The sequence below is a fragment of the Dictyostelium discoideum genome (assembly GCF_000004695.1).
Source record: "Dictyostelium discoideum AX4 chromosome 6 chromosome, whole genome shotgun sequence".
Classification (NCBI taxonomy): Eukaryota; Evosea; class Eumycetozoa; order Dictyosteliales; family Dictyosteliaceae; genus Dictyostelium; species Dictyostelium discoideum.
Window position 1 is genome coordinate 2,379,089 of NC_007092.3, and position 21,836 is coordinate 2,400,924.

A 21,836-nucleotide genomic window follows, 5' to 3' on the forward strand; every position below is an offset into this window, starting at 1 on the left:
ATTATTTCTTTTTACAAAACTATTTTTCATTATTTCCAATAGATTCAGTTACTTTTGATTCATTATTATTTTTATTATTATTTATATTATTATTTGAATAAATATTTGAAGGTAAATAAATATTTTCATCAGAATTTAAAACTTCATCTTCTAAAATTTCAAAAACAGTAGCTATTTGATTTTCAACAGTGAATCTAATATTTAAAATATCTAAACTAAATCTATGTTTTTCAGGACCTTCTTCCTCTTGAAGAAGTTCACTATCATCAGTATTGTTGGTGGTTGTTGTTGTTGAAGAGTTGGTATCTTTATTTTGTTTTAATTTTTGATCGGTTAATTTATCTTGTTTTCTCTTTCTGACGGAACGAATATCCTCTGTTAAAATTTCAATAATACAAGTTTCGATATCATTATAGTTGTCATAGAATTTTAATTTCTTTTTATCGACGAAATATTGTAATTGTTTCTTAGCCACATCTAAAATGATGACATTATCTAATGGTGGTACGATTGGTATTGTGACCCAAGCAGGATTAATAACACTCTTTACACTATCGTGAACAGAGTATGGTTTGACATCTAAAATGGGTGTGCCATCAATTAAATCGATACCTGATAAATAGATTGTATCACCAACGACCTTATCGATTTTGGCAACTGATAAACCGATTGGATTTGGACGATGTGGAGTTCTGGTTGAAAACAATCCAACTTTAATACCATCTAAACGTGGTGGTGCAACCTTTGCTTTGACACCACTTGCTGGACGATCACTTCTAACTGAACGTAAGGTGTTGGTATTTTCGTGGAAAATGAAAATTAACCAACAATGACTATATTGATCTAAACCCTCCAATGAATAGGTTGGATTTACACTTGTCTTTAACTTTAATAATGCTTTACCTTTGGTAACGATTAATCCTTGTCTTGGTGTACCATTTCTCTCTCTAAAACAACTCTCTAAAAATCCAATTGGTGGATAATCAGGTGGTCTTTCCACATTTTTATTCTCTCTATCTTCTTTATATGAATTGACAACTCTTCTCAACTCTCTTTCTGCTCTAGTTCTACCTAATCTTTGTTCTTCACATTTCTTTTGTTCATGTAATTTATTTTGTTTTTCTTTTTCTAATTTATCTTTTAAACTTAAATTTTTCTTTTGAATAATTGCTTATTTAAATTTTAAATTAATATTTATAATTATTAATAATTTAATAAAAAAAAAATAAAAAATAAAAAATAAGTACTTACATAAATAATATGAAAAGATTAAACTTGATATCAAAAGTGGTGTAGTAAATAAAAATAATTTATTTGAAATTAAAGATTTAAAAAAGTCAAAAGACTTCATTTTCTTTTTTTCTTTTTTTTTTCTTTGATTAACAAAATATTGAAAATAAAAAAAAAAAAAAAAAAAAAACCGAAACATTTTTTTTTTTTTTTTTTTTTTTTTTTTTTCAAAAATTAATTCTTCTTTTTTTAAAGTCAAATCCATAAACTATAAAAACAACAAATATACGCAATTAAAAAAAAAAATAAAAAAATAAATTAATAAGCTTTGATTAAAATATAGTTTAGTTTATTTCTTTTTTTTAAAATAATGTTTTTTGATTAAAAAAATTACTACTTTTATTAAATTTTTTTTTTTTTTCGCCACGGTGTTTGTCAAATTAATTTTATTTATTATTTTATTAAGTTGAGGTTTTATTTGATTATTATTATTAAAACTAATTATTTAATTAATAATTTATTTATTAAACTATCAAAAAGTTTAATTATACAATTAATTATTTTTTTCTTTAATTTTAAATGAAGAATACAATGAATGTATGAGAATGGTTTGTATCGGTGATATCATTCTAGGATTTCTCCAGCGTTAACACCAAATTTGAGAAATTCTGCACGGGAGATCTGCAATTGCTCGCGATCGATCCTATCGTTTTATCCTTTGCCATAGTGAAATCGCACCCTTACTGTGAAATATGATTCTGGTGTTTCATCTGACGTTACACTTAAGTGATGAAGCTTAAGTCAAAGAAGGATGTTGTTAATGTGTTAAAAACACAATAATGTCTTATTACAAAAAATTTTCGAAATTTTTAAGTTTGGTCTTTTTGAAAACTATTTTATGGGATTTATTTTTTTAAAAAAAAAAAATTGAAGTGTTATTTTTTTTTTAAAAATAAAAAAATACAAAAAAAAAACGAGATTGCCGATCCGCAAATGAAACGATTATTGTAAAGAAAAGAAAAAAATTTTGGATTACCAATCAAAAAAAAGAAAAAAAAAAAAAAAAAAAGAAAAGGAATTAATAATTATGTTATAATTTTTTAAAAAAAAAAAAAAAAATTAATAAATAATTATTATGCCATAGTTTTCAAAAAAAACTCTTATTATTTGTTTGACTATATTTATGCGATAGTGTATTTATTAACTATATATTAAAAATAAAAAAACACAAAATAGATATTTGATTTTTTTTTTTTTTTTTGATGTATATAATCCATATAATCAAATTTATCATATTCTTTATATATATATATATATATTTTATTGAGTTTTGATAAGAGTGAATAACAATGACTAGCTAAATCACTATTATTACAATATCATTATTTTAAATTATTATTATTACTATTATTATTACTATTATTATTATTATTATTATTATTATTATTATTATTATTATTATTATTAATTATTATTAATAATTATTATTATTGCTGTTGAGGTGGTTGGTAATTTTGAAATGGAAATTGTGGTTGATTTGATTTTGACATATATTTATTATTGCTATTATTATTGTTGCTATTATTATTATTACTATTATTATTTACAAAATTTGGAATATTTATACCATTATTATTTTGAATAGCAGAATTAGCATTATTACCAGTAGAGTTATTATTATTAGTGGTGGTATTATTACTAATAATATTTGAAGTAGAAGTATTATTATTATTATTATTATTATTATTATTATTATTATTATTATTATTATTATTATTATTATTATTATTATTATTATTATTATTATTATTATTATTATTATTATTATTATTTGGATTTAAATTTACATTTGATTGATTTGTTGGAGAGTTTAAATTAAAATTATTATTTAAAACCCTATTATATGATCTTTGATTTGAGTTTAAATGAGGGGATCCTTGAGGACTTAAATTATTTCCATTCATACTGAATGCTAAATCTTTATTTCTACCATCTATAATAACCGAATCAGTTGAATTTACTCTTCTTAAAGGTTTACTTGAATGATAGTTTGAACTATTATTTTGATTAATTATATTTTGATTATGTTTAAAACCAAATGGTTTTTGAATACTATATGATTGTTGTTGATTAATATATTGTTGTTGTAATAAAAGTGGTGGTGAAGAAGGAGAAGAAGGTGATAATGGTGGTATTTGTGGATAATTATTATTATTGTTGTTATTATTATTACCAAAATGTTGTTTTAAGAAATCATTTTCCTCTCTTAATTCTTTAGTTTTTGTTTCAATATAAATTCTTTTTGCATTTGAAATTCTTTTTAAACCATCTAAAAAACAATTCTCTAAATTATCCAATTCACCAATTGTTGCATTTGTAAGAGATAAACATGAAAGTAAATCAATAACATTTTTAACCTGGTCTTGTTCTTCTTTAAGTTTATTATATTCATATAATAATTTATTTCTATCATCTGTAATCTCTGAAATGGTAGGAGTTGATGGTGTAGATTGTGATAATCCGATACCAATTCCACTTGCAAGTGATAACATTGATGGTGATGATGGAATTTGAACAATTAAACCATTATTATTATTATTGTTATTATTATTATTATTATTATTATTATTATTATTTTGTTGATTAATAATTAAAGGTTGTTGATAAATTGAAATTAAATTTGGAGATTGTGGATGTTTACCCATTGGAATTGATAATTTATAAAAATCATCATAACAATTTGGATAGAATTCCATACCACCATAAAGAATTAAAGAGAGATCATGAGATACGGAAAGGGTATGTTTATGACGAGAGGGTGGTTTATGTGAACTATCTTTGAAAGCCAATTTCTCCCATTCCATATTTTCAATATTTAATTTCCAAAGGGTATCATAACAAACTCTACCGTCGTTACCACCGAAAATGAAGAGTTGATTATTGATGATCGCCGATGAATGATAAGCTATACCCGTTTCAAATTTACCTAAAGTGATACCTTGAGTCCAAACTTTTGAATCTAAATTGAAAACATAGAGATCATTATGATAGGAATTACCAAGATGACCACCGAAAACATAAAGTTTTCTACCAATTAAATTGGTGGTATGATAAGAACGTTGTTGTGGTGGTGAGCCTGATGTAACAACCAATGACCATTGATATTGAATTGTGTCAAGACAATAGAGCTCATTGAAACATTTATTTTCATAGCAACCTGCAAACACGAAAATATTAGTGCCAACCAATGTTGCAGTATGTGCATAACGTGCTGAAGGTCTTTGTCCACCGCAAATTGGTGTGCTCCATGTGTTTGTAACCGTATCGAAAATTGAGACATCGTCATAAAACATATTGGTGCCATATCCACCAATGATAAAGATTTTATCACCCACTTCAGTGGCAGTGTGCCCATAACGAATTGATGGTGGTGTTCCCATTGTCGATTGAATACTCCATGTATTGCTAGTAAAATCATAAACATGTAAATTATTTGGTTCCAATGCTAATGAATTTGCATTTGGTGGTTGATAACTACCACCTCCAAAAACATACATTTTATTCTTTACAATAGTTGAGGTATGTCCACCCCTTTTTGGTGGTTGTAAACCTTTTGGTTGAATTTTTATCCATTCCATTGGTTATTTTTTATGAATAATTATTATTATTTATTATTAATTATTATTATTATTATTATTATTATTATTAATTATTATTAAAAAAAAAAAAAAAAAAAAAAAAAAATTGTATTATTAAAATTGTCTCTTTTTTCTATGAAGTTATTTTTTTTTTTTTTTATTCAAACTATTTGTCTATTATTTGTCTATTATTTGTAAAATACTTGTTTATTTTTATTTTTATTTTATTTTTTATTTTATTTTTATTTTTTATTTTATTTTTTTATTTATTTTTTTGTTTGAATTGCTACTATTATTATTATTATTATTATTATTATTATTATTATTATTATTATTATTATTATTATTAATGGCTATTTATTTAGAAATTATATGGTTATTTTATTTTATTTTATTTTTTTTTGTTTTTAAGGCTTTATTAACGGTAATTAATTATTTATATTACTATATATCGTTTGATTGTTGATTGATGGTGGGTTAAAGTATTTTTGATTGAAAAGTATATACTAAAATTTTGGGGGTTTAGTTTTAATTTATTTTATTGTATAACGATAATATATTTTATTTGTAATGTTCTATTTTTAAAAATTACCCTTTTTGGGAAAAATAAAAAAATTAAAAAATCAAAAGAAAAAAAAAAAAAAAAAAAAAAAAAAAAAAAAAAAAAAAAAAAAAAAAAAAAATTGAAAAGGTTTAAATAAATGAAATTTAATTATATCTATAAAAGCAAAGTGAAAATAATGGCAAATAAAAGTCCAATTTTTTTTTTTTTTTTTTTAAATGAAAAAAAAAAAGATTTGGTAATTTGGTTTGCGTGGAAGATTTAAATTAAAAGAAAAAAAATTAAATAAAATAAAAATAAAAAAATGTTGATGTTTGCTGTGGCAGATCCAAATTAAAAAAAAAAAAAAAAAAATAAAAGAAAAAAATTTTATGCAAAGAAAAATAAAAAAAAAAAAAAAAAAAAAAAAAAAATTTGATTAACCAGAAAATGTGTGACTCGTGTGGACGAGAAATAAAAAAATAAAAAAAAAAAAAATTGACCTTTCCTTCATTTTGTTTATTTGAAAATGTATCCATTCCTTTTTTTTAAGATATTTTTTTGCACGGAAAAAAAAAAAAAAAGAAAAAAAAAGAAAATCAAAAAAAAAAAAAGCACTACCGTCACACGCGCAATGTAGTGTTGAACTTTTCCAAATTTTTAAATTTTTTTTTTTTTTTGTAAATCCTATTATTATAACAAATTTCAACAAAACTAAAAAACGAAAATATCTTTTTTTTTTTTGATAAAATTTTGTATTAATTTATATTACCGATTATTTATTTTTTTTTTTTGAAATTTTTTTTTAATATCTTTTTTTTTTTCATTTATTTCTTATTTTCATTCTAATTTTAGAATTAATTTTTGATTTGTTTCAAAAATTTTTTTTTTTTTTTTTAAATATTATTTTTTTTTTTTTGAAATGTTTTTTTTAATATCTTTTTTTTATTTATTTCTTATTTTCATTCTAACTTTGGAATTAATTTTTGATTTGTTTCCCAAGATTTCTTTTTTTATTTTTTTATTTTTAGTTTATGTTTTATTTTTAGTTTTTTTTATTTTTTTTATTTTATTTTTAGTTTATGTTTTAATTTTTTAATAAAACTGAACAAACTTTTTCAATGAACCAAGCACCAACTAAATCCAAGATGATAGCACCAACCATATATAATCTAAAAGTTGAATCAGGGAATTCAACCAATTCTAACATTGAATTTAATGGTGGTATAATTTCAGTAGCCAATAATAAACCTAAACCCCAAACAAAGGAGAGAGCGTATAATAATGGTTTATTTTCACTGAGAGATTGCATGAAAGGATGACCTTTGTAGTTGACGGCAAAGGTGGCGACTTGCATAGCATTGCTCATTAAAAACACAGCGGAATTCAAGAGATTTGGAGCAAAAGGTGAGTCAGGATCAGGTCTATTTGTACCAATTCTTAATTGAGATTGATGAACGATGAAAATGATACAAACTAGATGAAGTGCAAATTGTAAAAGGATGGAGCACATCATATAGGGTGAGAATAGATTTGGATTTGGACGTTTATTAGCCAACTTCATCAAAGGCTTTGAGGTTGAGATGAAGAGGAAACAAACGGCGATCAACATACCAGAGATGGTGGCTTGAGTATCACCCAATTTAACACCATCCAAATAGAGTACCGATAAACCATAGGCAGTGATCAATGAATTCAAAGCCAAAATCTTATACATTTGGAAAGTGGTAACCAATGTACATCTACCTTGACGAATGATATGAGTGATTGGTTTGACGGCACTCGATTTTGAAGTGAATGGTGCAGCGATAGAAGCGTCACCCAATTTCACCATTTGAACTTCATTATCTTGTTGCATACGTTGTGCAAGATCAGCCGCTTGTTTTTGAGCCAATTCAGCCGCTGCCCTTGGATCACCATTACGACGTAGTTGTTCTTGCATTTGTCTTTGTTTAGCTTGATTGAAAATTTCCCTAAGATTAATCTCTGGTGGTGGTTTAAATTCACCTTTATTTAAGATTGCAATACCAACATGAGCTTGTTTCAATGCACCAACATCATTTGTACCATCACCTGCCATCAATGTATAATGACCATTCACTTTGAAATTTGTTAAAATCATTTGTTTTTGTTCTGGTGAAACACGTGCAAACACTTTAACCAAATATAAATCTTTCTCTAAATTTTTATCACCAATAACTAAATCTAAACTATTACCACCAATACAAAGATTATAATCTTTATCTAATTGATTTAAATGATTTTCATTACCATTTTCTAATGGTATTATAATTGATTCATCAACTGAAACCCATTCACCTAAATTATTATTATCATTATCATTATTATTATTTTCTTCTTTTTCTTCATTTTTTTCATTATTATTATTATTATTACTGTTTTTGATTTTTTGTAAAATTATAGTTTGTTTATTTTCTTGAACAAAACCTAATTGTTTACCAACATGACAAGCAGTTAAACTATTATCACCAGTGATCATAACTATACGATGAGATGAATTCATTAACATTTCAATTGATTCCTTTGAATCTGGTTTCAATGGACAATCGAAAATGATGAAACCACCAAACTCTAAATTACTTTCAACTGAATCTCTTTCCATTGATTTATATTGTGATACATTTAAACCAGACTCGAATCTCTTATAACCCAATGCTAAAACACGTGAACCTTGTCTTGAGTAACTCTTGAAACATTGATCATAATTATCTGGTAATGATTTATCATTAAAGAATGGTTTCATAATCTCTGGTGCACCTTTGGAGAATGCATAAGTATTGCATTGGAGATTTTTGGTGTAAACTACATTACAAATGGTTGTCATTCTCTTTAATTCTGATGAGAAATGATATCTATGTACAATTTCAATATTAATTGGTTTCTTTTGATGAGAAATCTTATCGGCTTTACATGTAAAAGGTATAGATTTTAATCCTGCCATTTCCATTGGATCTCCAACTAATTTATTATCAATTAAAACTAAACTATGACAACCTGCTAATATAAATTGAATAACATCTGCTAATTCACTTGGTTGAACAAATGTTGTTGAAGTTAAAGATGATTCTTGTTCTTCTTTTGTGGTGCTGGTAGTAGTAGTAGTAGTAGTGGTAGTATTGGTAGTAGTGGTATCAGTTGTAGTAGAATCAATATCAACATCTTCATGATCGTTATTTGCAGTTATATATTTCTTTGGACAATTTGCAATACCTTGAAGAACTAAATCATCAGTTGTTAATGTACCAGTTTTATCGAAACAACAAACATCAACCTTACCAGCGAATGGAATTCTAAATGGTTCAGTACAATAGATACCCAATTTAATTAAAGAGATTAATGAATTGTTTACAGCTAATGATAATTCCATTGGAAGTTCTGGTGGGACGACAGAAGTGATAACCATGATACAATTGAGTAAAAGTTTATACTTTGAACGATTATTTTCACGGATACCCTTATTGAATAGATAGGCAGAGGCGGCGATGGCAAATGTCAATAGGAAGAGAATGAAAAGGAATGATTCTTTATTATTTGCAGTGACACGTTCAGAACTAAACCAAATTGTTCTCATGAGTCTGCCTTGATTCGTATTGAAACCAGTCTTATAGGCGTATGCAATACATCCCCTATCTGGTGGTTTAGAGACACGTGCTAATTTCTCGGATGGTGTATGTTGAACAATGGTTGTACCGCCATAAAGTATATGAATCTTTTCATTCTTTAAATCCAATGGTTTTGTTGATTTTCTATCCTTTATTGATTCCTTATGATGTGGAGTTGATTCACCAGTTAACATTGCTTCATTCACTACACATCCACCACTTAACAATATCATATCACATGGTAGTGTTGATGTTGCTTCACTTGCACCTCTACCAATTGATACAATATCACCTGGTAATATCTCTGTTGTATTAATTTGTTTCCATTGATTTAATCTATAAACATAAATTGGGAATGTTGGTTTACTACTCATATTTCTTAATGAATTTAAATTACTTAATCTCTTTTAAAAAAAATAATAAATTGTTGTTAATATATAAACAATTATATATATATTTTTTTGAAAAAAAAATAATTAATTATAACATACAGATTTAACAACAGTTGCTTCAAATACTAATAACATGAATAAACTGAAAAGACAATAGAAAACATATTCTTCTAAACACCATAAGAGTACACAAAATACTTGGAAAACAAAGAATGGAGCGATAGCTTGTTCTTTGTATAGTGCTAAAAATGTTGGAATTGGAATATCGAATCTATTTAAACCATATTTCATTGCTGCCAATTCAATTTGTTCATCAGTTTCATAGGAACGTGCTTGATTTAATAATTCTTCACTATCTAATGGTATATGGAATTTAATTTTTTCAAATTGTTTCTTATCTGGATTATATACTAATTTTCTTTTTTGAAATTCAATTGAATATTGTAAATCTTTAAATTCCTTTTCACTTAGATGTTTAGTTGAAATTTTACCAACATTACTACCATTACCAACAATGTTTACACTTGTTGAAGATGCAGATGAAATCGATGAAGGTGCTCTATGTAAATGTCTAGAGATTGGGCATAATTGTTTCATACCCATATGTTTACCTGGTGTAACTTTTGCATGTGTTGCAAATTTAATATTATCAACTTTCTTCATTGTTACAAAACATTTATAATCAATTGACCAATGATTGAATAAATACGATACAAAATGTAATGCCATAGTTGAACAAATTAAAAATACATGTAAATTGAATTCAACTTGATTTTCATCTTCTTTAATTTCACCACTTTCAGTAGAATTATTATTATTATTAATAATGGTATCATTGCTAATATCACCACCAATACTACTATCATTTGATTTTATAAGTGTCGTACCATTATTATTATTATTATTATTTATTATTGGTTCTATTGGAGTTGTTGAATATAAATAAAATAAATAAATGTATATAATAATAAATGGAATTACATTTAAATGTAAAAAGCTTGGTTTAATTCTATACAATTGTATAGACTTTATCCCTTTGCTATTATCTACATTCATTTTTTTAAATACTCTTTAAAAAAAAAAAAGAAAAAAAAAAAAAAAAAAATTTCATGATCAGCAAAAAAAAAAATGACAAAATTTAAAATTAAAAAAAAAAAATTAAAAAAAAATAAAATTTAAATAAATAACTATCCCTATAATTTTTTTTTTTTTTTTTTTTTTCTTCTAGGTTACTCATATAAATTAAAATTAATTTTTTTTCTTTTCAACTATAAAGGGTAATAATATTTTTTTTTTATTTTTTATTTTTTTTTATTATTACTATATTATTATTATTTTATTTTTTTATTTTAATAGTCAATATAGGTAATCGAACGAATTACCATATTGGGAGAAGTATTGCCCCTTACTATATAGCCGAATAAATGATAAGAAAAGGGTCTAATTTCATTCACATAATTTGGTAATGTTAAGAAATTATTCCAAGTATCTAAACGAATATTCCAAACACTACTATTTTGTTGTTTCAAGTCAAATGTGAAATCGGTGCCAATGTATATATGGGAAATTGGTTTATTTGAATGGTTAAGGATTTTAACTCTAAATAAGGAAAATTCATCACCCCTATGATCTGACCATGTCTTTTCAAAACTTTGTACCAATTCCAAAAGATAAAAACTATCACTTAATAAACATACCGAAACATCTTCAACCGGATTATAATTATAACACATTTGATCAAAACCACAATATCCATCACCACATGGTACCTTATAATCTATTTCACATCTTATAATATTTATAAAATAAATTGATACCATTAAAATTATTATTAATATTTTAAAAATATTTAAATCTTTCATTTTTTTAATATATTTTTTTTTTTTTAATAATTATTTTTGTTTTTATTATTATTGTTGTTATATTTATTATTATTATTATTATTATTATTGTTATTAATTTTTATTTTTTATTTTAAAAATTATTAGATTTATTTAGAAAATGAAATTTTTTTTTTAAATGAATAATTATTAATAAATTAAAAAAAACTGTACAATATAAATAGAAATAAATAAATTAAGTAAGAAAATTGGGAAAAATAAATAAATAATGAATAAAAAAAAAAAAAAAAAAAAAAATAAAATGATATTTATATTTTTTTTTTTACTTATTTTTTTGTTTTTTTTTTTTTTTTAAAATTGAATCATGATATTTTTATTTTATTTTATTTATTTTAAAATATTATTTGTTTTTTGGAGTAAGGATTATTTGTATTTAAAAAATGAATTATTTTTTTTTTATTTTTTTTTTTTTTATTTTAAAAATGATAATAAAAGGAAAAAGGAAAAAAATCACTACCTCCAAATATTTACATTATACTATCACACCCACACATATATGTATCTAGTAATAGATAATGAGTAATTTTTTAAAATTCAAATAGTTGTAATAGTAGTTTTAAGAAATTAAATTTATTTTAAACAAAATTTTTTTTTAAAATTTCGATAGGTTTTTTAATTTATTTTAAAATAAAAAAAACACTCATTATAGTATAAATTTCTTTAAAAATACGATGATTTTGGGATTGGGGTGTCAAAAAAAAAAAAAAAAAAAAAAAAAACAATTCTATTTTTATCTCTTTTTTTTTTTTCGAAAAAAAAAAAAAGATCAAAAATATCCCTATTTATCATATGGTATTGACAATTGAATAGAGCCCAATAAATCTCTGACCAAAAATAAATATATTGTGACAATGAAGTTTGGGAGATATATTTTAATAAATTTATTATTTGATAAATTACACACCAATAATTATTAATAAAAAATCTGTATTTGGTAAATACCATCACATTAATCAATAATTTTCGAACCCATCAAATTATTTTATTTATTCTATTTTTGTTTAATTTTATTTTATTATTTTTTTTTTTTTTTTTTTTTTTTTTTTTTTTTTTTTTTTTTTTTTGATATACTATATAATAATATTACCAAAAAAAAAAAAAAATATTTTATGTGTAATTTTTATAGATCTATTCTAATTATATATAAATAAATTGTGGGTGTGTTTGTGGTAGTGGTTATTTATTTTTTTCTATTTTTATTTTTATTTTTTTATTTTAAAAAATATATTCATATATATTATATTATTTTAATTATATATTTATTTTTTTAATAAATTTGAAAAAAATGCTCTATATTTTTCTTTTTTTCTTTTTTTAATTATTATTATTTTTTTGTAGATTCGAAAAAAAAAAAATAAATAAAAAATATAATAGTTTTTAAAATTTATTTTGATAGTTATCTATCTATATATATATTAACCTTAAATGAGTATTTATCTCAGGTGTAGACATTAACCCATTCAATAAAGCCGATAATGTGTGCAATTAATAATCTGTAAATTTGAATTACTATAATTTGATATTTTTAATTACTATTAAATTTTAAACTTGGTGGATTTTTTTTTTTTTTTTTTTTTTTTTTAATAAATAAATTTGCGAATATTAATTTATTAATACATTTACAGAAAAATATGAAAAAAACAGTGTTTTAAAAAAACATTGGGGGAGTGTTGAAAATAAAAAAAAAAACTTTTTTTTTTTTTTTGATTAAAAAATGATTTGTTTTTTTTTTTTTTTTTTGGCCAAACAAAAAAACTATGAAAAATGAATAATAATAATAATAATAATAAAAATAATAATAATAATAATTTTTTAATTAAGAAACAAAAGAAATTAGTATTCATAAGAATATTAATGTATGGATTATTGATATTTTTAATATCATTAATTGTATATTCAAATTCTTTAGAAGGTGAATTTTGTTTTGATGATCAATTTGCAATTGTTAATAATAAGGATGTAGTTGGATATAATGATGAACACTCAGGTACTGATTCATCAACTATTGGAATACCAAATACTATGGATAGTATGAGAGATGATGAAATCTTTAAAGATAAAACCGAGGGAGTTTATCAAGAATATGAACAAGATGAAATCATTCCAATGAAAAAAATTTCAATTGCATACCAATATTTTAGCAAATTATTATCACACGATTTTTGGGGACAGGATATCACAAAAACAGATTCACATAAATCTTATAGACCATTAACAACCCTATCATTTAGATTCAATTTCATAACATCAGGTTATAAATTAGATTCTGAATCATTTCATCTTACAAATGTTTTTTTACATAGTATAGTTTCAGTTTATATATTTTTCATTTCATTATTAATTTTTAAACCAATTAATAATGAAAATGAAGAAGAAAAAGAAGAAGAGGGAAAAAAAGGAAAAGAAGAAAATGAGAAAAAGACATCATATTTATTAAAATTATTAGGTGTTGATGAATTTTGTTGCTTTTTAACATCATTATTTTTTTCATTACATCCAATTCATACTGAAGCAGTAAGTGGTATTGTTGGTAGAGCAGAATTATTATGTACAGTCTTTTTAATGATATCATTATTATCATTTTTAAAATGTTGTAATGTTAATTCAACTCATTGGGGTTATTTTTTCATTTCAATTTTTAGTTTAATCTTTTCAACTTTATCAAAAGAGACTGGATTTTGTTTAGTTTTCATTTTACCAATTACTGATTTCCTTTTAGTACAATATCCAAATTTTAAAAAACAACAACAACAAAATTCTAGAAAATCATCATCCTCTTCACCACTTTCATTAATGTTTTTAATTAGAACTATTATAATTTCAATTGTTGGTTTTATTTTCATATATATTAGAAAATTAATTACAGTTAATATGGTTTTAGATAATTTTAGAATGTTGGAGAATCCAATTGCAAGAGAACCAATTTTACTCACTAGAATTTTATCATTAATGAATTTACATTCTAGATATCTATGGTTATTAATTTATCCAATGAATTTATCAGCTGATTGGAGTTTTAATTGTATTCCATTAATTAAAGATATTTCAAATCCTTTAAATATCTTATCAATTTTATCTTATTCAATCATTTTATTCACTTTAATTTATTATTTCTTAAAAATTCAATTCTTTACAATCATTTTCAAATCTTTAATTTCTTTAAAGAATTTAATAATTAAAAGTAAAAAACAAAAAAGATATAATAATAATAATAATAATAATAATAATAAAAACTCTGATGATGATGATGAAGAAGATAATAATAATGAAAATAATGAAAATAATAAAAATAATAAAAATAATAATAATAAACCAGAATATTATAATTCAATTTTATGGTGTATTTTATTTGGTATAATTTCATTTTTACCATCAAGTAATATTTTCTTTTATGTTGGTACAGCAATTGGTGAACGTTTACTTTATATCCCTTCAATTGCATATTGTTTATTACTTTCAAGATTTTTAACATTACCTTTAATTTATTTATCAAATAAAAATAATAATAAAAATAATAATAAAAATAATAGTATTAAAAATAATAATAATGATAATAATAAATCTGAAATAATTTCAACTAAAACTGAATCAAATACAATTGGTACAACTAAAAAAAGAACAAATAAAATTTTAACTTCTTCATCATCATCATCTTCTTCTTCTTCTTCTTCTTCTTCTTCTTCTTCTTCTTCTTCTTCTTCTTCTTCACAATCTCATTCTTCATCTTCTTCATCATCATTATCAACTAATATTAAAAATAATAATAATTTAAAAGAATCAAAAATTTATAAAATTTATTTAATTTTATTAATTTTAATTATAATTTTATTAACAAGTTTTTATTCAATAAAAACATGGAAAAGAAATGAAGATTGGAAAAATGAAGAATCATTATTTTTGAGTGCATTAAAAGTTTGTCCAAATAGTGCAAAAGTTCAATATAATGTTGGTATTCTTTATAGAAGAACTAAAGAATGGGATAAATCAATAAACCATTTTAATAGAGCAAAAGAGATTTTACCAGACTATTGTGATGTTGATTATTTCTATGCATTAACATTAATTAATAAGAATGGCGATTATAATGAAGCTAAACCATATTTAAATAAATCAATGAATTGTCGTTACACACAAGTTAGATCATTGGAGGCAATTAATGAAATTATGACATTCTTATTAAATTCAGACCCAGACAATCCAATACTCTTATCTGATTGGGCAAATTATGAAAAAGAACTACAACCTGTAAATTCAGCAATGCATTTCCATAAGGCTGCTTTAATCCACAGCAATCAAGGCGACAAAAAATTAGCTCTTCAATTATTAAAAGAGTCTTTAGACTCATTATCACGTGTCAATGATACAATGTTGAGTAAAAAATCCATTGAAAGGGATAAAAGAATTATAAATGAACTATATTGTCAAGATTATATTTGGCTATCAGCGGTTTATTTCGATTTACAAGACAATGATCAATCGGTGAATGCTTTGAATTATATTTATAAAAATTGTAAAAATTTTAAAAAGATTTGGAATGAAGGTTTATTATCATTGGTAAATTTAAAACTTTACGCTTTAAAAAATGATAAATCTGGTAAATTACCATCAGTTAATGAAATCCTATTAATTCGTACTCAAATGTCACAAATAAAAGATAAAGAATATAAACTTGGTTCAACACAATTCTTAGCACAATACGCTCAAAATTATGAATCTGTAGATTTCAATAAAGCTGTTCAACTCTATGAAAAACTTTTATCAATCTCTCCAGATACCTCTTCCTATTACAATCATTTACCATTACTTCGTTTATCTTGGTATTATAAAAATATTAAAAATGATCAATCTCAATTTGAAAAATATTTTAAACAATTAAATTTAAATTTAATATTTGATAATGATTTAAAGTAAGTTTAAAAAAAAAAAAAAAAAAAAAAAAAAACCTATTTAAAAATTGTTTTTTATTAATACTTAATTTTTCTTTTTTTTTATTTAGAAAACTATTCTCTGAATTATAAAATAAATAATTTACAATATTAAAATAATAAATAAATAAATGAACCAGAGTGTTAAAGATATTTAAAGAAATTCAGAATTTTTAAGAAATTATTTGAAAAACGTCGATTAATTCTGACTTTTTTTAATCAAAACTGTTTTTATTTTTTTTTTATTTTTTTTTTATTTTTTTTTTTTTTTTTTTTGAAAAAAATTGATTGTTTTGTGACCAAAATAACCTTTTTGTTTTTTTTTTTTTTTTTTCATTCACCAAACTATTAAAAAAAAAAGATGAATTTAAAACCACCAACATCAAAAGTAGAATTAAGAATTAAATGTCATAAAATCTTGGATAAAGATACATTAAGTAAAAGTGATCCAAGAGCTTCAGTTTATGAAAAAGATCGTGCTGGTCAATTTCGTTTAATTGGAAAAACTGAAACAATTCAAAATCAATTAAATCCAGAATTTAAAACTCCAATTGTTATTGATTATCGTTTTGAAGAGATTCAAGTTCTTAAATTTGAAATTCATGATGTTGATAAAAATGATGAAGATTTTATTGGTGATGCTGTAAGTTTTAAAAAAAATAAATATATATTTAAATCCAATTTATATTAATTTTAAATCTTTTTTTTTTTTTTTTTTTTTTATATATAGAGTTGTACATTAACATCAATTTTATCAAAACCAGGTCAAACTGTTTGTTTACAATTATTAACTAAAAGTGGTAAACATGCAGGGTCAATGACAGTTATTGCAGAAGAAATTAAAAATACTTTACAAACAATTAAATTCAATCTTATTGGTAAGAAATTTGATAAAAAAGATTTATTTGGAGCTGGTTGTGATCCATATCTTATCATTTCAAGAAAAGTACCATCAACCAATACATTTGTTAAAATCTATGAATCACAAGTTCAAAAGGGTACTTTAAATCCAGTATTCTCTGGCATTGAAATGAAACTTGAAGAATTATGTGGTGGTGATATGCAAAGAGAAATTAAATTTGAATTTTATGATTGGGATAGGTTAGTTTATTATTATTATTATTTTAAATTTATTTTTCATATTTTAATTAATATTAATTAATTTTATTATTTATTAATAGAATTGGTAAACATGATTATATTGGTGAATTTCATACAAATGCTCAAGAATTGTTACAACCAAATCAAGCATTTAATGTAATTAATTCACATAAACAAGAGAAAAAGAGTGGATATAAAAATTCTGGAACTGTATCAGTATCAGATGCAGTAATTGAGAGAGAATATAACTTTTTAGAGTATATTATGGGTGGTTGTCAAATGAATTTAATAGTTGGTATTGATTGTACTGCAAGTAATGGTGATTCAAATGATCCAAATTCTCTTCACTATAAGAATGCTCAAGGTTTGAATCAATATGCCAATGCAATTTGTTCAGTTGGTAATGTTATTGTACCATATACCACTACACCATTGATTCCGGTCTATGGCTTTGGTGGTATTATGCCAGGTCAAAGCGAGGTTTCACATTGTTTCCCAATGACATTGAATGCTTCAAATACATTATGTTGTGGTGTGAATGGTGTATTGGATTGCTACTATGATAACATTTCAAAGATTCAATTACATGGTCCAACCTATTTCGCCCCACTCATTAATATGGCCGCTCGTTACGCTTCTCAAGGCCAAAGCCAATCAAATCAAAAATATACAATCTTGATGATTATCACTGATGGTGAGATTTTAGATGCAGATAATACAATCGATGCCATCGTTAAAAGTAGTGGTTTACCATTATCCATTATTATCGTTGGTGTTGGTAATGCTAATTTCACAAATATGAATATTTTAGATGGTGATGATGCCGCTCTTCAAAGTGGTGGTGTTAGAGCTGAAAGAGATATCGTTCAATTCGTTGCAATGAGAGATTATTTAAATAGACCAAATGAATTGGCTGCTGAAGTACTTAGAGAAATTCCAACTCAATTCCTTTCCTTTATGAAGAAATATAAATTTAGACCAAATCCACCACCACCACCACCACCTGTTATAATTGGTGCTCCTCCACAATATGATAATCCAACCACAACCACCACTGCTACCTCGCCATCCACTGGCATTGACCTTAATAAAGGTTCCAACGTTGGTTTAAATCTTACAAAAACTGAAAGTAGTCCTTCACCATCTGGTGGCGCTGGTATTGACCTTAATAAAGGTTCTGTTGTTGATATTACAAAAGGTGTATCAAATGTATCATTAGAAAAGAATTAATAAACATTTAAAAAAAATAAAATAAAATAATTAAAATTTTACTAAACAATTTTTTTTTTTTTTCAAAAGTGGGGATTCTATTTAAATTTCTATATTAAAATATTTTACTAAAAAAAAATATATCCAAGAATCTATTTAAATTATTTTAATTATTAATTTTCATATATATTTTTTTTTAATTATCTTTTTTTTTTTTTTTATTTTATAATTTATTTTATTTTTATTTTTATTTATTTAATTTATTTAATTTTCTGTATACAAGTTTTATTTTATTTTATTTTATTAATACTAATTATTTTTTAATACTAATTATTTTTTTTTTTTTTGTTTTTTTTTTTTTTTTGTTTTTATTTTATTTTGGATGAGGTGGAGAAGAAAACTTTTTTAAAATTTCAGAATCAGATAAAGGTTTTGAATTTTCATTTGTTTGTTGGTTAGCTGTATGATCTTTAATACCTAAATCGTCAAAGAGAGAACCAGTGTCATTTTTAGTATTTTCTTTTGTTTGATTTTTGGTGGATCTTTTTTCTCCACTTGGTGAATTATAAATTATTAATGCTTCTGTTCCCAAAGGTAGAATTTCATTGGAATTTGGATTTTGTGCTGTTGTTTCAAAGTCAAGGTCTAAAAGTGTATCTGACATTTTTTTTTTTTTTTTTTTTTTTCTTTAAGTGTCTTAATTTCTTTTCTTTGCTAAAAAATAATTGTTTATTTATTATTACTATTATTTTATTTTTATTATTTATAAATAATTTTTGTTTAAATAATTTTTGTTTAAATAATTTTTGTTTAAATAATTTTTGTTTAAATAATTTTTGTTTAAATAATAATTTTTTTTTTTTTTTTTTTTGAAAGTGTTTTATTTTTTTTATATTTTTTTTCTAAATTTTTACAAATCAAGTAGTGTACACATACTATGAAAAAAATTATTTTTTTTTTAATTAAATTTAATTAAATTTTAATTTATTTTTTTTTTTTATTTTTTTTTTTATTTTATTTTTATTTTTATTTTTATTTTTTTGAATAATATAAAAAATAAAAAAAAATAAAAAAAATAAAAATAAAAAATAATTTTTGATTCAAATAAAAAGTTTCTAAATGATACCAGGTTTATTTGAAAATTAGTTTTTTAAAATATTTAAAGACTCCATTTTTTTTTTTATGATATTTAAGATTCCCAAGATTTCTGCAATAAAATTTTTTTTTTCCTTATCTTATTTTTTTTTTTTTTCCCCTCTCCAATATTCTTGGTGGTATTTAAAAAACCTACTTTAAAACATCAAATGAGGTTTTAATTAAAAGAAAAATAAAAAAATGTGTTTAGAAAATTATTTTTACTATTGCATAAATTTTTAATTTTTTAAAGAATAATTGGGATTTAGTTTATTTATTTAATATTACAAAATGGTAGTTTTTTTTTTTTTTTATTTTTAAAAAAAAAAAAAAAAAATTTTAATAAATCAAATTAGAACGATGGTAAGCCCTTCCACCATTTGATTGAATTATAAACTCTTCAATTGTTAACATATCATTTGAATTATCTCTTTTCTCTGAAACTTTTATAAATTCTTCAACTGTTAAAAGATCTTCATTATCTTCATCCTCCTCTTCTTCTTGTTGTTCTATGTTTTGATCAGCATAGTATTGTTGATTTACATTATTATTATTGTTATTGTTATTATTATTATTATTAAAATTATTATTTATATGATGATGATTACGTGGTGAAGATGACATTGGTGAAGAGGAAGAAGAGGAAGAATTCTTTTTCTTTCTTTGTAAAGATAAAGATGCTAAAGATATTGGTGATTCAACATCGTCCTCATCCTCACCTTCAATTCTAATACTATTACTACGACTATTTCTATTACTTGGTTCTCTACAACTTAATATAAATTCTTCGACTGTCATTAAATGATTTTCATTTTCAATTGTATCATCTTCAACAATTGTTCTATTTATTCTACCACTACCACTTGCACTGCATGTAGTATTTCTTCTTCTACCACCACCAATATTACTACTACTACTACCACCATACGATACACCAACTCCATTTTCATTCTCTGCTTCAATTTGATTTAAACCTAATATAAATTCTTCAACAGTCATTAAATCATTTTCATTACTTATATTTACAATACTATTCTTTCTACTACCATTACCACCAATTCCATCTTGTGAGCATGCTTCTTCTTCATCTTGTATACTTTCATTTGATGGATTATAATTATTATTATTATTATTATTATTATTATTATTATTATTATTAGATGATGAAGGTACTGAATTTGTTCTTTTTCTTGAAAGTGGATTAAATCTCATTCTTTATTTATTTATGTACAAGGGTCGAATATTTTATTTTATAGTTTAATGTTTGGAAAGTTTTTTTTTTATTTTCTTTTTTTTATATAAAAAAAATACAATTTAAAATTTGAAAATTAATATGGTAAAAGTAATTTCGAAATATTGAAATAAAAAGGAAAAAGAATACTATATAAATATCTTTTTTTTTTTATATATATATATATATCGCTATTTTTTTTTTTTTTTTTTTTTAATATATATTGAATTTTTTTTTTATATATATTTTTTTTTTTTTTTTTTTTTTTTTTTTTTTTTTTTTTTTTTTTTTTTTTTTTTAATATGGTAATTTTATTTTAATGGGGGGGGTAAAAAAATGATTTTTGATATGTTAATTATGATAAGTGTGTAGGTGCTTATAAAAGAGTTTTTATTACCTATTTAAGTATTTTTTCCGGTGTTAAAATTTTTTTTATTTGTTTAAATATAAAAAAAAAAAAAAAAAAGAAAAAAAGGATTGTATGGATTTAAAAATATAAAATAATTTAATGGGCGATATATAATGTACAACAAATTTAAATAAAAATAAAATATTTATATATATATAAAATAAAATAAACAAATAACAATAATAATAATAATAATAAATAAATAAATGGTAATGTTGTGTGTGTATGTGGTTGTGTATTGTTATTTAAAAAACAAAAAAAAAAAAAAAAAAATTTAAAAACAAAAAAAAAAAAAAAAAAAAAAAAAAAAAAAAAAAAAAAAAAAAAAAAAATGAATAAAAAAAAAATTAAAAAAAAAAAAAAGTTGTAGGTGTTATTAATATTAATAACTTATTTTTGGTTGATCTTGATTTTTTTTCTTGATCTCATATTTTAATAAAAACCATCCAATAAAATAAAATGATATATATCATATATTATGGCAGCATGGTGTGTGGATATT

General features: G+C 22.7%; 8 protein-coding genes across 8 annotated transcripts; 2 read left to right on the plus strand and 6 right to left on the minus strand.

The window, feature by feature from the left end:
• Positions 1-19: 19 nt before the first annotated feature.
• Positions 20-1,351, minus strand: DDB_G0293042 (hypothetical protein; the record flags this gene model as incomplete). Its single annotated transcript, XM_629284.1, has 2 exons — positions 20-1,170; positions 1,252-1,351. The coding sequence occupies 2 exons, from the start codon at positions 1,349-1,351 to the stop codon at positions 20-22; spliced, it is 1,251 nt and encodes a 416-aa protein (XP_629286.1).
• Positions 1,352-2,717: 1,366 nt separating this feature from the next.
• DDB_G0293044 (hypothetical protein) lies at positions 2,718-4,868 on the minus strand (the record flags this gene model as incomplete). The annotated part of the gene is made up of 1 exon (XM_629285.1): positions 2,718-4,868. One exon carries the CDS (start codon positions 4,866-4,868, stop codon positions 2,718-2,720), a length of 2,151 nt encoding a protein of 716 aa, XP_629287.1.
• A 1,628-nt stretch (positions 4,869-6,496) lies between these two features.
• On the minus strand, positions 6,497-10,480 carry ctaA (hypothetical protein; the record flags this gene model as incomplete). The annotated part of the gene is made up of 2 exons (XM_629286.1): positions 6,497-9,436; positions 9,524-10,480. The coding sequence occupies 2 exons, from the start codon at positions 10,478-10,480 to the stop codon at positions 6,497-6,499; spliced, it is 3,897 nt and encodes a 1,298-aa protein (XP_629288.1).
• A 293-nt stretch (positions 10,481-10,773) lies between these two features.
• Positions 10,774-11,286, minus strand: DDB_G0293046 (hypothetical protein; the record flags this gene model as incomplete). The annotated part of the gene is made up of 1 exon (XM_629287.1): positions 10,774-11,286. The coding sequence occupies one exon, from the start codon at positions 11,284-11,286 to the stop codon at positions 10,774-10,776; it is 513 nt and encodes a 170-aa protein (XP_629289.1).
• Positions 11,287-13,089: 1,803 nt separating this feature from the next.
• DDB_G0293170 (hypothetical protein) lies at positions 13,090-16,343 on the plus strand (the record flags this gene model as incomplete). The annotated part of the gene is made up of 2 exons (XM_629288.1): positions 13,090-16,232; positions 16,322-16,343. The coding sequence occupies 2 exons, from the start codon at positions 13,090-13,092 to the stop codon at positions 16,341-16,343; spliced, it is 3,165 nt and encodes a 1,054-aa protein (XP_629290.1).
• A 268-nt stretch (positions 16,344-16,611) lies between these two features.
• On the plus strand, positions 16,612-18,581 carry cpnA (phospholipid-binding protein; the record flags this gene model as incomplete). The annotated part of the gene is made up of 3 exons (XM_629289.1): positions 16,612-16,893; positions 16,981-17,351; positions 17,432-18,581. 3 exons carry the CDS (start codon positions 16,612-16,614, stop codon positions 18,579-18,581), a joined length of 1,803 nt encoding a protein of 600 aa, XP_629291.1.
• A 352-nt stretch (positions 18,582-18,933) lies between these two features.
• DDB_G0293048 (hypothetical protein) lies at positions 18,934-19,224 on the minus strand (the record flags this gene model as incomplete). Its single annotated transcript, XM_629290.1, has 1 exon — positions 18,934-19,224. One exon carries the CDS (start codon positions 19,222-19,224, stop codon positions 18,934-18,936), a length of 291 nt encoding a protein of 96 aa, XP_629292.1.
• An 809-nt stretch (positions 19,225-20,033) lies between these two features.
• DDB_G0293050 (hypothetical protein) lies at positions 20,034-20,906 on the minus strand (the record flags this gene model as incomplete). Its single annotated transcript, XM_629291.1, has 1 exon — positions 20,034-20,906. The coding sequence occupies one exon, from the start codon at positions 20,904-20,906 to the stop codon at positions 20,034-20,036; it is 873 nt and encodes a 290-aa protein (XP_629293.1).
• Positions 20,907-21,836: the final 930 nt, after the last annotated feature.